The sequence below is a fragment of the Diadema setosum genome, chromosome 7, assembly GCF_964275005.1.
Source record: "Diadema setosum chromosome 7, eeDiaSeto1, whole genome shotgun sequence".
In the NCBI taxonomy this organism is placed as follows: Eukaryota; Metazoa; Echinodermata; class Echinoidea; order Diadematoida; family Diadematidae; genus Diadema; species Diadema setosum.
The window spans coordinates 36,882,065-36,903,858 of record NC_092691.1 but is presented as its reverse complement, the minus strand read 5'-3'; the positions used below and the strand labels follow the sequence as shown (position 1 = coordinate 36,903,858).

The 21,794-nt window shown below is 38.1% G+C and overlaps 1 protein-coding gene and 1 long non-coding RNA gene across 2 annotated transcripts; one reads left to right on the top strand and one right to left on the bottom strand.

The window, feature by feature from the left end:
• Nucleotides 1–1,183: 1,183 nt before the first annotated feature.
• LOC140231318 (protein mono-ADP-ribosyltransferase PARP16-like) lies at nucleotides 1,184–21,565 on the bottom strand. Its single transcript, XM_072311467.1, has 6 exons — nucleotides 21,310–21,565; nucleotides 20,237–20,383; nucleotides 4,382–4,585; nucleotides 3,269–3,434; nucleotides 2,717–2,855; nucleotides 1,184–1,697 (listed from the first exon to the last, which is right to left on the bottom strand). The coding sequence occupies exons 1-6, from the start codon at nucleotides 21,490–21,492 to the stop codon at nucleotides 1,547–1,549; spliced, it is 990 nt and encodes a 329-aa protein (XP_072167568.1). The 5' UTR covers nucleotides 21,493–21,565; the 3' UTR covers nucleotides 1,184–1,546.
• On the top strand, nucleotides 6,562–11,681 carry LOC140231320 (uncharacterized). Its single transcript, XR_011901433.1, has 4 exons — nucleotides 6,562–6,632; nucleotides 8,799–8,858; nucleotides 10,342–10,405; nucleotides 11,495–11,681. It is a non-coding gene; the product is annotated as an uncharacterized lncRNA (long non-coding RNA).
• Nucleotides 21,566–21,794: the final 229 nt, after the last annotated feature.

The window sequence follows — 21,794 nt, the reverse complement described above, 5'->3', positions numbered from 1 at the left end:
ATGGCTGAGCTCAAGTTGACCACCACGAGATCACTGCATTAGAAATCACTTTCACAACAGTTACTAATTATGCTGGACAAGTTTGTTGGCATACTATGTTCTATTGTATGCACTGCAAAAAAAAAAAAAAAAAAAAAAAAAAAAAAAAAAAACACACACACACAAACGGGAAAAATTTTCTTCACAGGCAATGCATTACAATTCAAAACAAATTTCTGTCTCATATATGAAGGTATAGGTACAATTATTTTGATCAAAATTAAGTACAGTGAAACATTGTTTGAGTTTATCACACAAAAAAGTAAAATAATATGATTTTAAAAGCTGGATTTCTGTGTTGTGGAGAGAATATCTCATATAAAGAGTCACACGTGTGTGTCTCATGGTGGCACAATAAACAGAACCTAACTCTCAATCCCAGATACAATAAGTGCCATTATGTTTTGCATAAGAGTTGTTTTCATAAGGTTTGTGACACAAATGATATTCACAAATTTAAAAGCACATCAAAACTTGCCTCCTAACACAGAAGTTATCTCCAAGATTAAAAAGTCTTTTAAACTTTGTTTCTTATCAAGGGACAGTACTTATACAGTACCTTAATTCTTTATGATTTCCATTCCCGAAGTTACATAGATCTACACTCACAAAATATACAGGGTACTACCTGTACCTTGTGGTCACATATACACAAATATTTGCTCGGCAGGACAGTGTCTTCAAAGAGAATAATTACTTACTAAATTTGACGTATGACAACATCAATATTTGCAATTAGGATATTGAGATAAGTGTCAACAGTGAAACAGAACAGGGGAGCCTACAATTGCATTCTGCTTCCTCAATTTGAACCAGTACACGGGTGTATTTGTGTCATACATTAGAAACATTTTACCTACAGCCTGCAATGGTAACTACATGTACCAATCCTCCCCTCCCCCCCCCCTTACATACAGATCATGCAGTTCAAACAGACCTTTCAGATCACGCAGTTCACAGTATCTATCAAAAATGATTTCAAACAGGACCTTCTAGCAGAACATTTCAAGTTTAATACAGGTGTTTGTCCCTTCTATGCCTCATACATTATCAGAATGAATTTGGGGCTGATGAGTAGCTCACAAGATATCATAAATACTAAGTAGGTCATAATTTGCTGACCCTCTTTGTCCTACGATATTATGATGTGTCTGTTTTCCACTTGTGTCCTTCCTGCACAAAAACAGACAATTTATCTCAGTAACCGTGGTATATAAATTCATCCAAGAAACGGAAACACTGCAGCTTTATCTGGTATCATCCACTGTTTACTTGGGAACGTCGATTCACTTGTTTTCGACTTTCCAGCTGCGCATCGTGTCGTATCGACATGTTTGTAAGAATTTGTCAGCTGACAGGTCTCCATCAACAAATATCACTCTCTGCTTGGAAGAATATCACAGGATAACTTGGTCCATACCAGTTTGAAGAAATGCAATACGAGAGATAAAAACTGGAAACAGTCGAGATTGGGACTTCCCTCTCAGGGAAGCCTCTGATGCTGTCGTCAAAATCGGACATACCGGCGATAAACGTTTTGGAACGTCCGCGAGTTGAATAAGCTGATGAGGAGGAGGATCAAGATGTATGCAACGAGGAGTAGGCAAAGGAGATTTTTACGTATCCATCGCTGCCACTGAGATGAATTTGGCACATTGCTGAGGACAAAGAAGGAAAATTCATTCCAAATGTCACTGATTGTTTCTGGGCAGCTTTAGGGGGATACACCATCTCAACTTTGACGTATTAACCCGTTGAGGACGGTTTGATTTTGCTATAACACGCATTTCCCATAGACACTTGCCCGAGTATACTCGGGACTCGTCCTCAACGGGTTAAGAGTAAATCAAACTAGTAATTGTAATGGCACATTTTTAATTGTGCCTTTACAATTGGTCACGAAATAAAGACAGATGAAAAGATATAATTGATTAAAAATAATACTTCATGTGTTGAAATCTTTTTATTGCAGCTGATTGACAAACATCCCTTCATCGATGTACTTAAACACCAATTGTTCAGTGTTTGAGTGATAGCAATAATAATACATATAGCATGCTTGATTTTTTTGATGATTTGTTATCATGGCTACTGCTCTTACACTGAATGATTGGTGTTTATTTATGCTGATGAAGAGCAATTTGTCAATTAGTATCAATACAAACTCATTGATGCTAGAAAGTATAAATGTCCACAGAAATGTGGAATAGATTTCAAGCATTTAGTGTCTATACAGGACAGCCACAGGTTTGACAAGTACAATAAACTCCATTTGTTCTTGAATGTAAATTCTGTTATGTCCAATTGCTGTTTGCAACAATCCGACAGCTACATGCACAAAAAGCATCAGATGTAAAGCTGCTTGGACTATGCTTGACTACAAACAGAAATGATATAGTTTCGAGCATAACACTGAATATATAATTTCAGGCATTCGAAATAAACTAGTCCTACTTTCTAGGGAAACCTTGATCTTAAAATCAGGACTTGATGTTAGAAATGTGGTATGACTTTTTTCTTCATGCAACAGGTTTAAAACAAAACCTTCCAAGCATTACCAATGAATAAGCTTTACTTCATAATGTTACATAGAAATTAATGCATATATCCATACATTCATTTACACAATATATGGAGACCACAATGTTCATTAATGCGATGAGTGTCAAACGCTTACCGTGATGTTGTTTTGTCGGCAAAGATGAGCAGGTATCTAATCTGGACCACCTCATTGTTAGTGACGACGTAATACTTCTCTGGCACCGCTCCTCCTAGGCTCTCAGGAGCATGGGACCGCTTCACAGAGCTCTTGGTGTCTGCATATTGAAATGTCGATAAAGATATACCATCTCTCCAGAAGTTGCGATGATGGATTCATCACAAAATGTTGGTGATCATTTACTAATTGAGCACCATACACTCGAATTTTATGCTTGTCTCATTTCAGAAGCTTGTACTGAAAATCAGGATGAGCCCGTCCTACATACCACTTAAGAAAAAAAAAAATGTTAATGACCTTTTCATGATATTGATCTTGGTCAATGAAATATGCTCCTATGCAGAAACAATAGTGACTTGAACTTGAACAAGACCACAAACACAAAAATATGACCCCAAATTCTCAATCGAGGAGGTGGACACTTAACTTTTGAAATGTAGCAGGTAGCAAGAATGACTTTCCAGAGGAATGTACATCTATGAATTAGAGCAGGAAATAAAATCTTCCAACCTTCAACCTTGCATTTGACATCTGGATGATCCAGCATAGTACAGACGGCAACACAGCTGAGATTGGTCCCAATTAGACTCTTTGTCCAGCCTCTGCCTGCAGGGCTGTATGGTAGACTGACTGCCAGGTCACTCGACAAATATGTTCCTTCCCCATACAAAGTATTCTAAGGAAAAACAAGGTGGATTTCACAGCAAATGATGCTATTGTAAGTCAGTCTGTTCTGTATAAAGAAAGAGTTGTGGATTAAAGGTGACTCTGTATGTAGTAGCTAACCGAATGAACAATGGTGTGAAAAAGGGATCTTCTTAAAACAAAATAATACACAAAGATAGAAAATATCAAAGTCTCAGTGACAAAGGATACTGTGTTATTATGTCAAGCCCATACACAAGCCTGTGATCTTAGAGGTTTATGGGTCTTATAACTCCTTGATTAAGCCTCTCTGGACCACCATCTTACAAAACTCTTTGAACTGTACATAAATACAGCTCAATTTCCAGGGTTAATAAGAGCACTAGTCATTTTGGCATGGATTATATCTCAACCAGTACCTTTAACATTTTTATGCCATACATTGTTCTGTCCAATGCTTTTGGACAAGAATTCTACATGAGATAATGATTACACAGATATTGCACAAGAAAATCATTACACAAATTAAATGCATTCACAGCTGCACATAGCAAGATGAATGATATTCAACTAAAAATTACTATTATTCTACAAACTTTGTGACTTGTAACAGAAGGAGTCCAGCAAGAGCTTTTTTGTTCTCTACATATATTTTGCCATTTACACAGTGATAGATAATTTTACCAAGTCAATTTCTTTTTAGCTTGTTATTGTAGGTTTTTGTTGATTTAAGAATATGATACAATGAGAAGTATTATCAAGCATTGTACATATTGAAAATATGTTTGGCAAAGTTCATTATCTATTTTTGTTATTTCAAACTATGCTTACAATAATTGTTTGCATATTTCCTGCTATGTATTTTTTAACTGTACCTCCAAAGTGCTAACAGTATCGCTCAACTCAACTTGGTTAATTCATTTAAAACCATAGAGAATCCTCCTGCAGCATATCAATTGCTAATTTGGGAATGCCTACCTTGCTCATGTGAGAGTGCAGACCATTGTGAATGATGGAGTGGAAGTTTTCCCATCTGCTGCCGTGGTAAGCAAACATGGTCTCATACTTCTCACTCAGGGTTTTGAACCTCTGACCTGCTGTTGAGTGGTATGCGATCTCAAAGATAAAGGACGGTTTGACCTCATAGCTCGCCTTTCCCGTCATTTCTTGGATGGTGCGGAACTGCAGGCAGATCAGAAGATAGGGTGTAAATAGAAATGACCTCACTAAAACTACCAAATATGGGCATGCTAGTAAATCTATAATGAATAATCTCCTTGGGATTGAGGATTACTTTGCTCAGTTCCACTTACAAGATGCCCTTCCAAATAGATTATTACTGCCCAGCTGTTGCTTAACTCTTTATGTGCCATAGTATAAACCTGCTGCATGCCATAGTATAAACCTGCTGCGTGCCACATTATTCTGAGACTGCAACGTAGTCATCCTTAAAGGGATTGTACAGTACTGGTTGAGTTAGGGATTCATGTTTTGAACATTCCTAAGTGAGATGATGAAAAGCCTCCTATGAAATATGAAAGAGCATGTAATTTTAAGAAGGATTCAACGTTTATTTGATGAAAATTGGTTTTCAAATGGCTGAGATATCCAAAAAAGTGCTAATAATAAAAGGCGACATGCCCCAACTTTATTAGGATATCTTTGTTTCACCTTGTTTTTGGATATCTCAGCTATTTCAAAAGCGATTTTCATCGAATAAACTTTTGATACCCCTTAGAACTGCATGCTCTTTGACATCTCATAGAGTAGTTTCTGAATATCTCGCAAAACGTTAAAAGCTAAATCTTCACCTCGACCAGAACTGTACACACCCTTTAAGGAACATAATTTTGTTCTTCAAAGCTATGTAACTTTTATGGATTTTTGTTACCCGGAACATGAAAGGAGCAAAGATGTACAGAAAATACCAGGCTTTTCTTTGATGTATAAATTGCATGACAAATCTATGATTACGTTTCTTTCAAATGACCAGTAACTACATTATTATAGAGCCATGACTTTTACCCACAAAACAGAGATTAACTAGAAATGTCGCTACAGCGACTGGTTATACCCCCGCCAAACAACATTTCATAAGCTTTGGTCAAAACAACATTTCATAAGCTTTGGTCAAAAAACTGAGGAAGTAGTTAAATCCGCAAGATCTTTCCTTGATCTTCTGCCATTAATATGCCGTTACCATGGCAACGTACTTTCGGGTACTGTCGAAAAATACGTCTTGCACATCTACAACCAAAGGCACACATCTGTACCAAGTTTCATGGAAATTGGGCAAAAACTGAGGAAGTAGTTTGCAACACAAAATTTTCCATCATTTTGGCTCATAATATGTGAGCTGTTACCATGGCAACATACTTTTTGTCACTGTCAAGAAATGTGTCATGCTGACCTATATCCTAAGACAAACATTCAATATGAATTCCATGAGAATTGGAAGAACACTGATGAAGCAGTTTTGCCATGAAGCATTTTGCCCTATATTTTACTAATAACATGCCGTTACCATGGCAACGCACTTTTTGCCATTGCGGAAATATGTGTCTTGCACATTAACATATTCAGATGAACATCTGTACCTAATTTCATAAAAATTGATCAAAAACTGTGGGAGGAGTTCGCGACGCAAGATTTGCACCCATTTTTGCCCATAATATGCCGTTACCATGGCAACATACTTTTGGGTACTGTCAAAAAATACGTTTTGCACATCTACAACCCAAGGCACACATCTGTGCCAAGTTTTATGGGAATCGGTTGAAAACTGAGGAAGTAGTTCGCGACGCAAGATTTGCAACGGACCGACCGCCCGACAGTCCGCTGATTCCTATATACCCCCTTCAAACTTCGTTTGGCGGGGGTATAAAAACTAAGGCCCGAATTCACAAAGGTGGTTTCGCTCGAAACCACGGTTTCAAACCGCAGATTTGAAACCATGGTTTCAACTTGCGATTCACAAAGGTGGTTTCGGCAGAAACCATGGTTTCTCCGCAGTCTTCTACGTCACGATTTTGAGTCAACTGTTTGGGGTGGTCTGAAACAGTGGACTCAACTGAAACCGTGGATTTAACCAATCACAGAGCAGCATTTCGGGACATTTGCAGACGAGAGTTGGTGGTCGGCGCGGCAATTCTTGAATCACTCGGCAAGAGAATAAAGAGTTGTTGATGGTTAGAGAGTTACTAGCGTTCGCTCCAACTTTTAGAAAATCGTGAGTAATTTATCCATTTATAGTGATGAGAAGTGTTTTACGCTATCATCCATTGTTTTTATTTGTGAAGAAAATTTTAGATTAATGGTATAAAATGCATGCAATGCTACCTAGCAGAACACGGGATTTGATATAGAGATGCGTTATCGTCAGCAGGTTTTGTGTAGTCCTACACGTATATTTTTGTGTCACCCTCTCGCACATAGATAGCGGCGAGCTACCATACCACACATCCTTCTCCTTGTGACCTTGCTTGACTCCTTGAGCTCTGCCAGTTCTCTCTATTCTTTACCTGCTCATGGTCAGGCAGGCACACAAAACTGGCTAGAATTGAAGAAAAAGTTTGATCTTCCTATACACCATTCCAAAATAGTAATTAGGGCCTAGCATAGGTCTAGAGCGTAGAGGATCTAGGATCAGTCTCAAACGAGAGACCTAGCCAGGCCTAGGTAACCAGTGAAGTGTGAGTTCTCACGTATCCTTAATATTTAAAACTTAGGACCTAGTCTAGAACTGCGACCAGCCCCACGCAACGCGAAGCGTTGGACAGTACTGTAACGTTATTTATAGGACTAGGCCTTTGATAACTGTACAATTCCAAGGAGCACCCGCGGTTATGTTAGACCTTTGTTCAGTTTGGCAAGAGTTCCTTTTGGGACAAAAGTGAGTGTAAGTGAGACAAAGTAAAAGTGAGTGCGTGTGTGCATCCGTGCGTATCGCAAGCAAGGTTAGGCTAGGTAGAGTTGTAACTTGTATAGGATCTAGATCTAGATCTAGCTGCACTGACTCGATCACTGTCTACTACTACTAGTAGGCCTACTACGTACCGTAGTAGACTGGAATAAACTATAATAGGTCTACACAGCGCAGTCGCTGTGACAGCGTACTAACAGCGTCTGGTCGGGCTAGTAGAAATCTAAAAACGGTGTTAGTAGACTACTAGGATCTAGATTCTAATAGATCTAGGCCTAGGCCTAGAATTAAGATTCTAGACCTAGTACTGTAACGTTAGTAGGACCTACACGTAGGCCTACTACTAATGTAATTGAAATTGGGGTGGCTGTCCCAAAAGGATCTTTCCGCAGCGAGTCAGGGCGTATAATCAAAAACGATGAACTCTACAATGGCTTACAAACTACGCAATCGAACATTACATAATCTAACGTTAAAATGACCTTATAAATATTAGAAACTAGAACTCTAGAGTCTAGTTCTTTGTTAGTAATATTAAACATTACCAAAATATTCAATGGGAAAAGTGTGACAAACATGTCTTGCTATTGGTATTAAGACGGTACTCACCAGCAAAAGTTTGCAAATTGCCGTAAAGATAGGATACGGTCCTCCAAGAAGGCAGCAACATGAGCAATCGTTCACGAACAGTGTCTCCTCAATAGGAGAGAACCGTATACTGTTTTTACAGCAATTTGCAACCTTTTGCTGGTGAGTACCAACATCTGATAGATTAGTAGGTCTAACACGTGTTGTTAGGTCTAACTTCACTGCAACCAGCAGCTCCATACGCATAGCGTTCATGTACGCTATGCGTATGGGGCTGCTGGTCGCAGTTAGTCTAGGTCCTACGAGGTGCGTTTGTCGCGCTAGTCCCACTGCGCTGACTAGTCTATAATTTTTAGTATTGGGTCATTTTAATGTTTGATTGGTGTTTTTGTAAGCCACCGTAAAAGTCCATCGTTTTTATCTGTCGCAACTCGCTGATGTCTTGTTACGTAGTAACTAAAAAGCTAGCATACAAGACAAGTAGCGATATTATTATTTGATATACAATGTACTTTGCTAACACTACAGGGTAAACTCCGATATCGAAGCTCTGTTTGCCTGCCAACAACGGAGCTTCGAAGGAACGTACACGTGTATTGTGAAATTTGCGAAGCACATCGTATGCGGAAATGATGTACAACACTACATTAACAATGTTCAATCATAACAGCTTCTACTCGAGAATTGTCAAATTGTATGCGGAAAACAAGTGACTGATGTGTGAAGGTATGTAATGTAGTGATGTGTGTTTACCAATTATATTGGCCAGCCGACGATTTATTCTTCGATATAATTATTGACATGATCCTGCTTTGAAAATGTTTGAGTTACTTATCAAAATTTAGATGGATGACATTCCCTTTTTATGTGATTTATCTGTTGCAGTAGACACATCCTTTGACTGCCATCAACAGGAAACCTGGTTTTGCTGTAAAGAACAAAACCGTAAGTAGAATCCTTTCGTAAATGCACAAGTTGGGGAGGAATTAAAAATGTGGAATACCTGTTTAAAAACAGGACTTGTGGAGATTTTATTAATCATAATTACAAGCTTGAACTTACTACAGTACCCTGTGAGAAAGTTATGTGTTCATCATTGCATTGTAAGATTCCACTGTGGTAACTCATAAATGAAATTCGGAAACAGATTCATTATTGCATGGGTGATCGTGAGCCTTAAACTAGAATCCACCATGATAAAAGTGTGTATTAGAGAATGAAAAAAAAAAAAAGATATGGAATTTTAAATATTTGAAGAAATCAGATGAGTAAATAAGCAGATTATTACTGTTAAAAAAAAAATTGTCATCACTAGGTCTGTGTAAATGGCAAAATTGGTAAGCATCTATGTGGAGAGGGAGTATTGTACAAATGGGATACTCTTAAGAGGGGCCCTGGGGCGGCAACAACATCCTTTCTACATTGCCATCTTCTTGAAAACAATTGGAAAGATTTTTACCAAATTTGGCACTGACCATCTGCATTTTTCTGATTAGTGTTTTCAGCTCACCTGAGCCAAATAGCTCAAGTGAGCTCTAGCGATCGCTCACCATTCCCATCTTAACAACTGACAAGCAGATTTTAACCAAACTTGGAGGGAAATCTGTAAGGGGTGGGGAGTTAAAAATGTACATGTGGTGAGTGTAGCTCCCCAGGGTGCTCCAGGGTAGCATCTTTTGTTTAATTTACAAAAATGCCCCAAATCTGGCGATACTACATGTGCTAGTATGGGCGCTAGACCCACAAGCTCTTTTTATGTATACTAATTCAAATATTGTCAAGATGTCACAACTTCTCTTTTACTTCTAATGATTTCATTAAATCATCTTGAAGTGTAAAATTCCCAAATAATTTACTTGCAAAAGAAAAATGTATCGACATGGCTGAATCTCTAAATTCATTATTGGGTACATCTTTTTAAAGGGATCGTATAGTTTTAGTTGAGACCTAATTTCAGGTTTCTAACTTTTTTTTTTTTTGGTGAGATAATGAGAAACCTCTTATAAAATATGAAAAAGCATGTAATTCCATGGGGAATTCAACGTTTATTTGATGAAAATTGTTTTTGAAATGGCTGAGATATCCAAAACAGAGCGATTCTTATAAGTGTGGGACCCACACTTTATTACGATCGCTTTGTTTTACTTTGTTTTTTGATGTTTCAGTCATTCCAAACCCAATTTTCATCAAATAAACTTTGAATTCCTCTTAAAATGGTACGCTCTATACTATTTCATAAGTGTTTTCTTGGTATCTTGCAAAAAGTTAAACGCCCAATTCTCATCTTCACCAATACTGTACTATCCCTTTAACCTGCATTCATTTGTTGTTCGCAGGTCTTTGTTGTTGAAAATGTCATAAAACTTGATAGTCTGAATCAATCTCCTCAATGCAGTTAAGATCTTTGTCCTTTTTGTACCAAATGTAGGAAACACCAATAATGGCTGCGCAACCATTTGAGACATCTCCAGCTATACTCCAAAGACTGAGAGGTATTATTTTGTTTCATTTTTTGGTGCTTGCCTTGATATAACATTCAATGTTTTCCTTTGTACGATAAAGCATGGAAATAGGACAACATGGCTTCTTCAAAGTGATTATTCACTTAATAATGAGTAAGACATACATGGCTGAACTTATTTTTCAGGTGGCCAACTGGGCCGCTTAACCAAGATGATTGGTGGGCAAATTCAATTTCGGATACAATTGCAATACAGAATGTAAGCACAAATTTCTGACTTTCATGAATAAATTTAATCAGGAAACATTGCTATGACTGTTATGAGTGGCCAACCGGGCCACAAAGGGCTCAGCTTTTGGTGCTCAAGAAAAGTTTTGTTTTGCCAGTGGCAACTGGGCCACTGCTAAAGTTGACATACATTTTGATATAATCTAACTAAATTATCATTCTTCCAAATTACACATGTACATCAGCACGCAGTGGTGCTTCTTGTAATTATAGTTCTCAAGTTAAATGTGTGGCAAATTAGAGTAGTGGGCATTAACAATAATGACATTTTAAAGATCACCTATTTAATTCTGTGTATTCTACTGACTGGACTATGCTTGTACTTTACAACTGATCATTTGGCTCAAGAAATTCATGATAATCACCAGTTGACAGTTGACAAAACTGACATTAGTGAAGACAATTTATTGTCTTTGTGTATTTCATTTTTATTTTGTCGTCCTATGAAAGTGAATTAGATGGACAATTAAGAGGCACATTACTGTTTTAAGCATATAACAGTAATGTTCTCCCCAATACTCTTGTTCACCTTAAAGTTCTTTTTTTTTTTTCAATTAGTTAAGATGAAATAACACCAAGTATTGAGTGATCATGAGGATAGTAGAAGAAATGCTCACTCCCAAGGAGTTGTTTGTACAGACCCTGCTATCATTCTTGGATAGAGCTGAGGTGAACAGCACCAAGGAAATGTTAACAGAATAGTAGATATTTGTTTCATAAACCTCATTACTGAATATGTTTTATGACCAACAAGGAGAATCATTTTGTTTTACCACATATTTTCTAAGTACATGTATATTATTGTCCAAATTATTCCTCCGTACATTCCTAGAGAGCTGAAAGGCCTCGAAGAGGATTGGCTGACAGGCGGAATCCATTTGAACTGTATGAGGATGAAGCTTTTCAAGTGAGCTACAGATTTTCGAAAGATACTCTGCACTCCACCTCATCAATATGCTTGGAGGTGATCTGAGGAGGGACACAGATTGGAATGATGCACTACCTGTTCATGTGCAGGTGTTGACCACTCTCTGCTTTTATGCCGTTGGTAAGTTAATACATTTTTGCTCATTAAATTTTACAAATTGCATTTTATATGTTTGTCCTTTTTGTGTGTTGTTTGAAGGTTTGCATGGTGAAGTTAATTAGGAAGAAAGATTTGCGGTGACACCATGTGTATGTAGTCCTTAACCGGATCGTAGTTTGGAAGAAGAGCTTAGAAAGAGGAGAAACGAAGAGGGAAGCGACATATGGGGGTTGTGAGGAGGGCAAAAAGTGAAGAGTGGGAGACAGTAATGGGCTGGAAGTTGAAGTTGCACTAGTGGAGACAGTAGAGAAAGGAACACAGAGAGTGGTAAGGAAGAATAGTGTGAGAATCAAGTAAGATGTTCGGACATCGTTAGAAGGGGAAAGATGAAATAGAAGGGAAGAGGAAGAGGAAGGAGTTGAATGTTGGAGAATCATGGAGATAGGGGAGAGCAGTGAAGATTCATGAAACCAAGAGGAGAACGAAGTCGGCGAACAGTGTGGCTATGGAATGCGAATGAATGGAGAAAGGACGATTAACAGAAATAAGGAGGGGTAAGTAGAGGAGAGGTGAGAATATGCGGAGAGAAGGGAGAGAGAGAGAGAGAGGGGGGGGGGGCAATGAAAAGAAGAAGAAAAGAACAAATTGAAATTCAAGACGTAAATTAGAGGGAGCTAGTGTAGATCTTAGAATTAAATGCTGCTGCGGAAAAGAAAAATAAATGGAGAGGAAATTGATGACAGTTAAATCCTGAAAAGGTTCCTGTGGGAGAAATGCAAAAATGAGAAATTAAAATAAGGTTAAAGTGTAGACCTGAGGAGAGAAGACAAGAGAAATAACCTGTAAAGAAATGTGTAAATTAAAACTAGTGGTCCTGGAAAGGACCGTTGGGTTGTATGGAAGGAAGAAATAAAAAGAAAAGAAGAGAGAACAGAACAGAACAGAAAGAAAAGAAAAGATAAGTAGTGTAGAAACAGACAAAAGTGTAAGAGAGAGAGAGAGAGAGAGAGGAAAGAGAAATGAAACACTGAGTAAAGGTACACAGCTAGTGAAAGTAGAACAAGAAGTCTAGTTATAAGAATAACTAGGAGAACCGAGGAACTTGACGTTTCGGGCAGGTTGACTGTCCTTCGTCAGAAGTGAAGCGTGATCTGAGGGGAGGCGGGCTATATATGGAGAATGCGGACCTAGATGGAAGAGGTCGGTCGAGGCGGGCTCGCAGGCGGGCTGAGCGTCGGCTGTTGGTGGAGTGTTGTGGTCGTTGATGCGTTCTATTGTTCTTGGAGTGTGTTAGTGGCGGAGTACATCTGTGAGGGCTAACTTGGCTGTTAGTAGGTCGTGGCCGGAGATTGGAGTCCGGGTTAGTAGATGGGGTGGACGCCGGTGGTGTGAATGAATTGTGTCGGTGAGGGCGTCTTCTGGAACCAGCGATAGGTGTGGTCGTGAGTGGAAGGCGCGGTTGACGTTGTGGGCGCTGTTGTGAAGAGGTGGGGGAAGAGTTATGAGAGGAAGAAGTAGAGGGGGGAATGTGCTGTGGAGAGAGTGTGTTGTTGTTGTCATTGTTGCTGTTTGATTGTTTGTTGATGAGAGGAAGCCAGATGTTGTTGATGTGGAGTCCAGTATCCTGTGTAACAGTGTCGTGTGTTTGAATTTCTATGGCTTCTCTGATGCGTCGTGTGTTCCAGTTTTTGATGGATGTGATGAGTTTGCTGTCTTCCCAGTTGATGCGATGTTCCGACTGTTGAGCGTGTTTCACGATGGCTGACTTTTCCCATTCCGAACGTCTGTAGCATGTTTTGTGTTCTTTCAGTCTGGTCTCTAGCGATCTCCCTGTTTCACCTATGTAGACTTTGCCGCATTCGCATGGGATACAGTAGACACCTGGTTGTTTGTGTCTGGAGTGCTTGTCTTTGTGTGAGTGCAATGAATTGTGAAGTTTGTTGGAAGATGTATGACGGACCTGGATGTTGGCGGACTTGAAGATGCGTTGTAGTTTGTGCGAGGTGGCGCCGAGGTAGGGAAGATTTACAGTTGTGATGGGCTGTTCCTTGGCTGCTTGGTTGGGATGAGAAGGTGCTTGAATGTTGATTTTGTGCTTGGGGTATTGGTTGATAGTGGTGAGTGTGTCTGTGATATGTTCGAGTTCTTGTCGAAGATGTTCTTTGTCGCTGATTTGATGAGCACGTCGGACGAGAGCGTTCGGTACTGACTGACGGACTGCTGGATGATGGAAGGAGCGGTAGTGAAGATATCTGTCTGTGTGAGTGGGTTTGCGGTAGACCTGGTGAGAGAAAGTGCCAGCGTTGGTCTTTGTGACGAGAACATCGAGGAAGGGGAGAGAATGGTTGTGTTCCGTTTCCACTGTGAATGAGATGTTGGAATGTTGTTCGTTGAGGTGTGTGAGGAAGTTGTCCAGTTGATCTGCTTGGTGTGGCCAGATGGTGAAGATGTCGTCGACATACCGGAGCCAGAGTGAAGGTTTGTGCTGTGCCGTGGCTAGTGCGTGACCATCGAAATGTTCCATGTAAATGTTGGCAATGATCGGTGAGAGGGGGGAGCCCATGGCTGCGCCTTGTTGCTGTTTGTAGTGTGTGTCCCTCCATCGGAAGGAGGTAGAATTGAGACATGTGAGGAGGAGGTCGTGTATCTGTTGTGGTGTGAGTTGTGTTCTGGAAGAAAGAGAAGGGTCATTGTCCTTTTGTTGTTGTGGTTGTTCTTGTTCTTGTTCATATTGTTCTTGTTCTTGTTCATATTGTTGTTTTGAGTAGTGAGGGGATTTATAACCAATCTCTGTGGGACCATCCATAATGGGAGGGAGCTGGAGGTTCCCTAAGGTTGGTAATACAGGAGATTATGTGTACCCTGGTGAGCACTAGATCTGCATACTCTCTCTTAATGTTAGTATTGCTCAGCTTTTCTTTTATTTAGACTTTTAATTGTTTTCCTCATACCAGTGATTTAACAGAGCTGCCAAACATTTTTCTTCGTATCATTTTGTACCTTTTTTGTTGTTGTGGGGGGGGGGGGGGGATACTCCAGTTTACATGGGAAATTGTTGCATTTGAAACTTATTTGTATGGGAGTAGGATCAGTCATTTTCACAGGCTTAAATCATATTATATATTTCTTTGTATTTTAATCAAATGTGTACAATTGCATTTGATAAAGGATTATCCACGCAAAAATCTATTTAAGTGGTTTCATATTTTCATTCAGATTCATTCCAGCGGATGCATGGGGACGAGGCATCAATGTCACAGTCGTCTGTTATGCAGAGTCATCAGAGACGTTTTGGAAGCCATCGCAAGGAGGAAGAGAGAATTCATCAGGTTTCCAACTACGAGAGAAGAGATTGAATCTACCCAGCAGAGATTTTATGAGTACTGCCGCTATCCAGGAGTCATAGGTGCTATCGATAGGACTCATGTCTCAATAAGGAGTCCTGGTAGGGAACAAGCCCTGTACTTCCTTAACAGGAAGAACAGGTATTCGATCAATGTAAATATCCCGTCAGTATAATACTGTAATCCTCTTGTTTAATGCATCCACTGGCAAGAATTAGTTGGCGGAATCATATTAGCTGTACTCGTTACATACTCAAATAAGATATCAATGGTATTTTTCTCTCTGTGGTCATACACTGCAAAAACGATTGAGAACCATATTTCATTTGAATGATTGCCCTATCCGCAAGTGAAATTTATTTGCATATCATATACTTCTCTTTCTTTTCTCGTCAATTTTTGATGAATGGCAATTCATATATCAGCAGTAAAATGTCTAACAATTATTGCTTTATAGAATGTAAATGTGATTAAATAGATATATCTAAATGTAAAGAAAATGACATCTCATTTAAAGACATTGCATTACAATAATTTCATATTATTTCAGGTCATGAGTCTCATCATCCGAACTTCTTTGTTACTGTATTACGACTATCGTAAGACACTACGCTATTGTATGAAATGGCAGCAATAATATTTTGTTAGCCCTCTGTCTCACTAAACAAATATAAATATCACCAGAAATGTAATCATGGCTTATTAACAATGAAGCATGTTGTTTGATCATTGAATACATGCTGTTAAATAAATAGTTACCCTTTTCTACTATTCAACTGGTTTACTTTATCCCAAAAAAGTATATGCATATATACAATATAAACAGTGGATATACATGTAGACCCCATTGAATTAATGTTGAGTTAAAGAATCTTGAAGTGTACGGTGTACATCAGTTATATTTAAAGGGATCATATAGTTTTGGTGGAGACTGAAAGGAGACCTCCAGATGATTTTCAGATTTTTACATTTGAACAACTATAAATTAGTAATACTGAGGACTGAGTTTTAGAATTTGTGATAATTGGGATGAAGAGCAAGAATATTTTCAAAATTTAGAACAAATTGCAATGAACAAGGATGATGACATGGCAGAGTCACCATAAGAATGCATGAGTTGGGGCTCAAGGAAGCAGAACAAAAGAAGAAGGCATTCATAGATTATTCACAGGTGAACTCGCAATCACGCGGTATTGTAATGGAATTACACTGCTACATTTCTGAAATACCGTATGTGAACCTCCTATGTCATCATCCTTGTTCAGTGTAATTTGTTTAAGGTTTCTCAAAGTATTGTTTCTCTGCTCAAGAACCACAACAAATTCCACAAATCTATACATGGAGTACTGAGTAGTCGATTTATGTACTACATGATGTGAAATTATGAAAATTGTCTGGAATATGTCCCTTTAACTTCAGGTTTTTTATTATTTTTTTTTTTGTGAGATCGTGAGACACCTCTTATGAAATATGAAAGAGCATGCAATTCCAAGAGGGATTCAATGTTTCTTTGATGAAAATTGGTTTTGAAATAGCCAAGATGTCCAAAACAGAGTGATCCTAATGTGGGACCTACATTTTATTATGATCATTTTGTTTTACTTTCTTTTTTGATGTTTCAGCTATTCCAAACCCGATTTTTTTCAAATAAACTTTGAATTCTTCTTAAAATGGTATGTTCTGTACTATTTCGTAAGTGTTTTCTTGGTATCTCGCAAAAAAGTTAAAGCCCAATTTTCATCTCCATCAATACTGTACCATCCCTTTAACACATTCTTAGTGAAATTGTCAAAAATAGTATAACTATGAATAGACATGAACATTGCAATGTCATGTAAAGGCTGAGGGTGATTGGTTAGATCTAACTGAAGTTTACTCTCATTGACAATCCATACCAGGTGCCAAGACGTGTCAAAAAGTGACAATAATCCTGTATACGTGTAAGTGGCTTATGACTTTGGAAATTGTTAAAATCACACAATTCATCAAAAGCCACCTCAGATAGAGAATGCTAGAATGTCTATCCAAATATCCCAGAAAGTGTCTCCAAAGCTTGAATAAGCCACAGAGTTGCTCCACATTTCATAGGCATAAGAAAAATCTCAAATGGCTACAGTTGATTAAATCCGGGGACACTGACAGTCATCTCTCTCTTTATAATAATGCCTTTTTATCAGGATTTATTGTGTACTACATGTAGTTCAGGAAAGTTGGCAGATACTATATTTGCATGTTCATGTATTGTCCATCTCACTGTCTTGCATTTCTAGTATATTTCTAAATATTAAACACATTACTAGTGTAGTAGAGGATAAAACTACCGAACATGGCTAACGTACTGTACATTGTAATGCCATTGTGACAAAGTACATTATTATGTTGTTGGTAATAAGGATTTGTCCCTACTCAAAAATTATGTGATCATATACTTGTGACTGCTCAGAAGGTAAAAACCATACAGTTAAACATTGGGAATGAACAATAGAATTATTTAGGTCTGGACAATATACAAGACTTTAGATAAGGTAAATTAATTAAGAATGTCCTGACATACATGTGAGCAGAAAATATTTTTGACAGGAGGTTATGCAAAAAGGCAAGCTGTGGTCATTTGATAATGCTGAGGAACTGTATTCCCACAGTTACCACCTTCTCATCTGGACTGATCATTGGACAAGGTAAACATTATACCAGGCTTGATAAGTGGCAATCTTACTATCTTAATTGTGGCTACTCTGGATAAACTGTTGTTGGCCTTATTCAGGGCTACCCGGTATACGAAGACAGGGTTGGGCACTTGTAGTCAGTCTGGGTGTCTATCAAAATGTCACGTGTCCAAAACTGAAGGATTTTACTGGCCCACTCATGTTGTTAGGGAAAAAGGGATACTTGATACATTATGTTATGTATTGTTTGGGGGCCAAGAGGAGGATGGGCTGAATATGATAATGATGTTCACAGGAAGATTGAACAAAACCATCCTGCTGGAACTGAGACAAGTTACTTAAAATCCCACATCTCAAGTAGGCTCAGGGAGTCTTTACTCTCTTAACATCTCACATGTATAGCGATTAATAAAGTCATGTACATGCAGTACTTTTGTGTTTGACAACTTTGTTATTTTTCGACAGAGTTTACATGTGGTCGACATTGTTAAACCTTGTTTTTTTTTATTGTAACAGTCATCATAATCCATCAGCTGCACAATTGTTATTTAAGCAAATGGATATGAATGAATACAAAGGTATACACTGTTACTGTCACGCGAGTCATACATGTACTTCCAAATTTGTAAAGTACGTTGTCAGGCCATTGGATGGCCGGTGATTAAAAATCGTCATTTATGACTGAACTGTTTTACAGTACATACTATATGCATACTTTGTGAGACCATGTCTGATGTGTTTTTAATAATTGTAATTACATACTTTGTATATTAACCTGACTGTACAGTTCTGGTTGAGGTGAGGATTTAGCTTTTAATGTTTGAAAGATATTCAGAAACCACTCTATGAGATGTCAAAGAGCATACAATTCTAAGGGGAATGAAAAGTTTATTTGATGAAAATCGGTTTTGAAATGATTGAGATATCCCAAAACAATGTGAAACAAAGAGATCCTAATAAAAGGCGTGGTCTATCACCTTTTATTATTATCGCTTTTTTGATATCTCGGCCATTTGAAATCCAATTTTCATCAAATGAACGTTGAATCCTTCCTGCAATGTGAGTGTGGTCATCCAGGTCAGGGTCAGTAGTTTCCATCCAATGTGTGTGTGTGTGTGTGTGTGTCTCTCTCTTTCTCTCTCTGTCAGTGTATGTGTGTGTGTGTGTGTGTACATGTATTTGCATTGCATTGAACATACATAAGATTCAGCAACAGCATACAGGGGAGGGAGATATGTTTTTCATGTTTTAATGTTTTTCATGTAAAAAAAAACACAACAACAACACAATGCTAGGTGTGTACTGTACTGAGCATGCTCAGTGTAATATTAAATAGGGGAAATCCCTTTTCTGAGGTCAAGTCCACTGTTGAAACCACGGTTTCATTTGAGTCCACTGTTGAAACCACGGTTTCATTTGAGTCCACTGTTGAAACCATGGTTTCAAACCGTGGACTCAAATGAAACCGTGGTTTTTTGAGTCCACTGTTTGTGAATCGCAGACTCGAAACCACGGTTTCTAAAAACCATGGTTTCTAGAAACCGTAGTTTCATTTGAAACCACCTTTGTGAATTCGGGCCTAAGAGTTTACTCGCAAATCAAGTATAGGAAACACAACTTGATAGTCAATCATCACATAAAATGCAAGATACATGCGACAGGAATGGAATCATGAGAGACAATTTCATTGTATTGAGGCATTTGGCGATTTATCGATTGGTTTAGGCGTGTTTGTGCATTTGAGCAAAATATGCGAAGTTGGCACGCCGTCGACTGAGTTGGACGTGCGAACGTGGCACGCAAAGAGTTAATGCTCACTGATTTATCAAACTTTTTCTTTAAAATTCTGTCAGTCAGGTGAAGACAATTCTACTGCCCAGTTGTAGGCCCTTATTTTAATTCTTTTGATACAACTTCGCCACAGCATATATTTCCAGCATCAAGATGCAGTGTGTGTTGAAAGATTTGCCAGCTTTTGAAAATTGGTGTTTAAAAATACTTTCTTTGAGATATTTAGAAAATGCTGATCATACTAAAATCAGGAAAAAATCTTGATCCAAGATAAGGTCATTAATTTCATTTTATCTGAGGTTCCTTTTGCTCATCTTCTGAATAGGCTCTGACTCCATTTGAAAACTTTATCCTTTGTTTCAAATTTCAAGCTTTTTGTAGATTAACTATTATCATAAAGAAAACAGCATCACAAATTTGGAAATCCTACTTGGGTTCTAACAGCAACTGGATAGGGCCTTACTCTCTTGGTGAAAAAAGAAAAAAAAATAAATTCCCTGATTTCTTCGATGATAACTCAGAGAGTGTTTTTTGCCTGAAGTATAGACTATATCTAATTTTCTTTTTATTATCCAACTATATTGAATACAATCAAGTGAATACATCAAAAGGATAAGGACTAATTAAAAAAAAAAAGTATTACCTTTCATTTGCATAATCATTACCCAAATCAAACATACAGTAAAGTGTAAGAGGCTAATGTAGGAGAAAATTAACTTCATTTGGGTATTAAAGTAATGGCATACCTTCTTCTCCACATCAAGAGACCTGAGAGTAAATGTGTTGGGCTGAAGGACCCACTTCAGAAGCTCCCAGCTGGCTGGTGTCATGTGAACAATTCCTCTCCTCTCTACGACCATCTTCATGTTAGGTACTCCATCTGCAGCTAATTTCTATGGAATCGGCACAACCATTCATTAGCATTAATGTTACATCAATTCTGATGGTCAGGATAAAAATGATGTAACTATTGATGATAAAATCATTTTTTATTATAAATTTCACAATGAAATGAGATTATCATCGTATAAATGTATAACAAAATATAAAGTGGTTATTTCAAAAAGCAAAGTAGCCTCTATATAAAATCTTTATTTGCTATTCATAAACACAATGTGTACACCTCAAGTTGGCCTCCTTGTTTAGCTAAATGTGCATCAGTACATCAGATGTAGCACAAAATCATTAAAAAGAATAGATGGAGGTGAAGATGTATAACACTGACACTACGCTTTAGGTGCTTAATATTCTCTCTTCTTTTTCGGGGGGGGGGGGGAGGGTAAAAAAGTATAATGAAAACATGCATTTTCAGATAATTGCAATGAAACTGATAAACAAACAAACAAAACCCTCAGGATTACACATAAACAGAGAGTGTAGGGGAATACTGTAATTTCTGCATACCTAACTTTACAGGTATTGCTATTGGTGCACAATGTATTACTGTATACTGCACAGATGCTCCAAATGTCAACACAGAATGACTCATATGTGATAAGCAGCTAATTTTGCAATATAAAAAAGCCCAAAACTCTTAATCAGCATAAACATAGGTAGTTGTATTTATAAGGATACAGTATTATAACATTCATAACATTTTACTTGTTGAGATGGCTTGAGTTTTTTTATCTTAATATTCTTTGCAACTGATTGACAAATTGCCGTACATCGACGAATCAGTTGCAATGAAAACATCTCAACGGAAGAATTTCATGAACTTAACCTGTTCCATACAGGAACCTGGTGACCTCTGTATCAAGTCTATGGGGGTTTCAAAATTCAGTATGGAACGGGTTAACATTCTTATTGACAATCTCACCAGCTCAGTAAAATCCTTTTCTCCATCTGAGTTGAGAAACTCTGCACCGGGTGGATATGGTCTCAGAACACTGTCGTGCCGGTAGCTGTCCAGGGCACCAACAAAGAGACTCCATTTTAGGTCTGAAGCCAGTATACCCTGCTCTTTTATCAGCTGCACTACACTTTGCTGAACATCCTCCATGTCTCTCGGTGTCTTTTGGTCTGCTAATCCATACTCTAAAACAAGGAAAGTCTGCTTCTGAGGCACCTAAATAACCAACATCCACCTTTAGGCACTTGGGTTGACTGGAAAGAGGGAAAGAAGAAGAAAAAATACTTACTTTTGTTTTTCAGTTTAATCATTTATGTCTAGATATTCATGTCAACATCACAATTCATCACAGGCCATGGAAAATCTCATTCTGCTCAGATGGATCCCAATTCCAACAACTTTTGCTTTGTAATTGTTACTTGTTTTTTGTTGTTGTATTATGTTTGTCTTGA

Coding starts and splice junctions, on each gene's coding strand:
- LOC140231318 (XM_072311467.1), bottom strand. CDS start 21,492: ATGGAGGATGTTCAGCAAAGTGTAGTGCAGCTGATAAAAGAGCAGGGT. Junction 3,435..4,381: donor TGCACTCTCACATGAGCAAG/GTAGGCATTCCC, acceptor GTTTTTCCTTAG/AATACTTTGTATGGGGAAGG. Junction 1,698..2,716: donor GCCGACAAAACAACATCACG/GTAAGCGTTTGA, acceptor CTTTGTCCTCAG/CAATGTGCCAAATTCATCTC.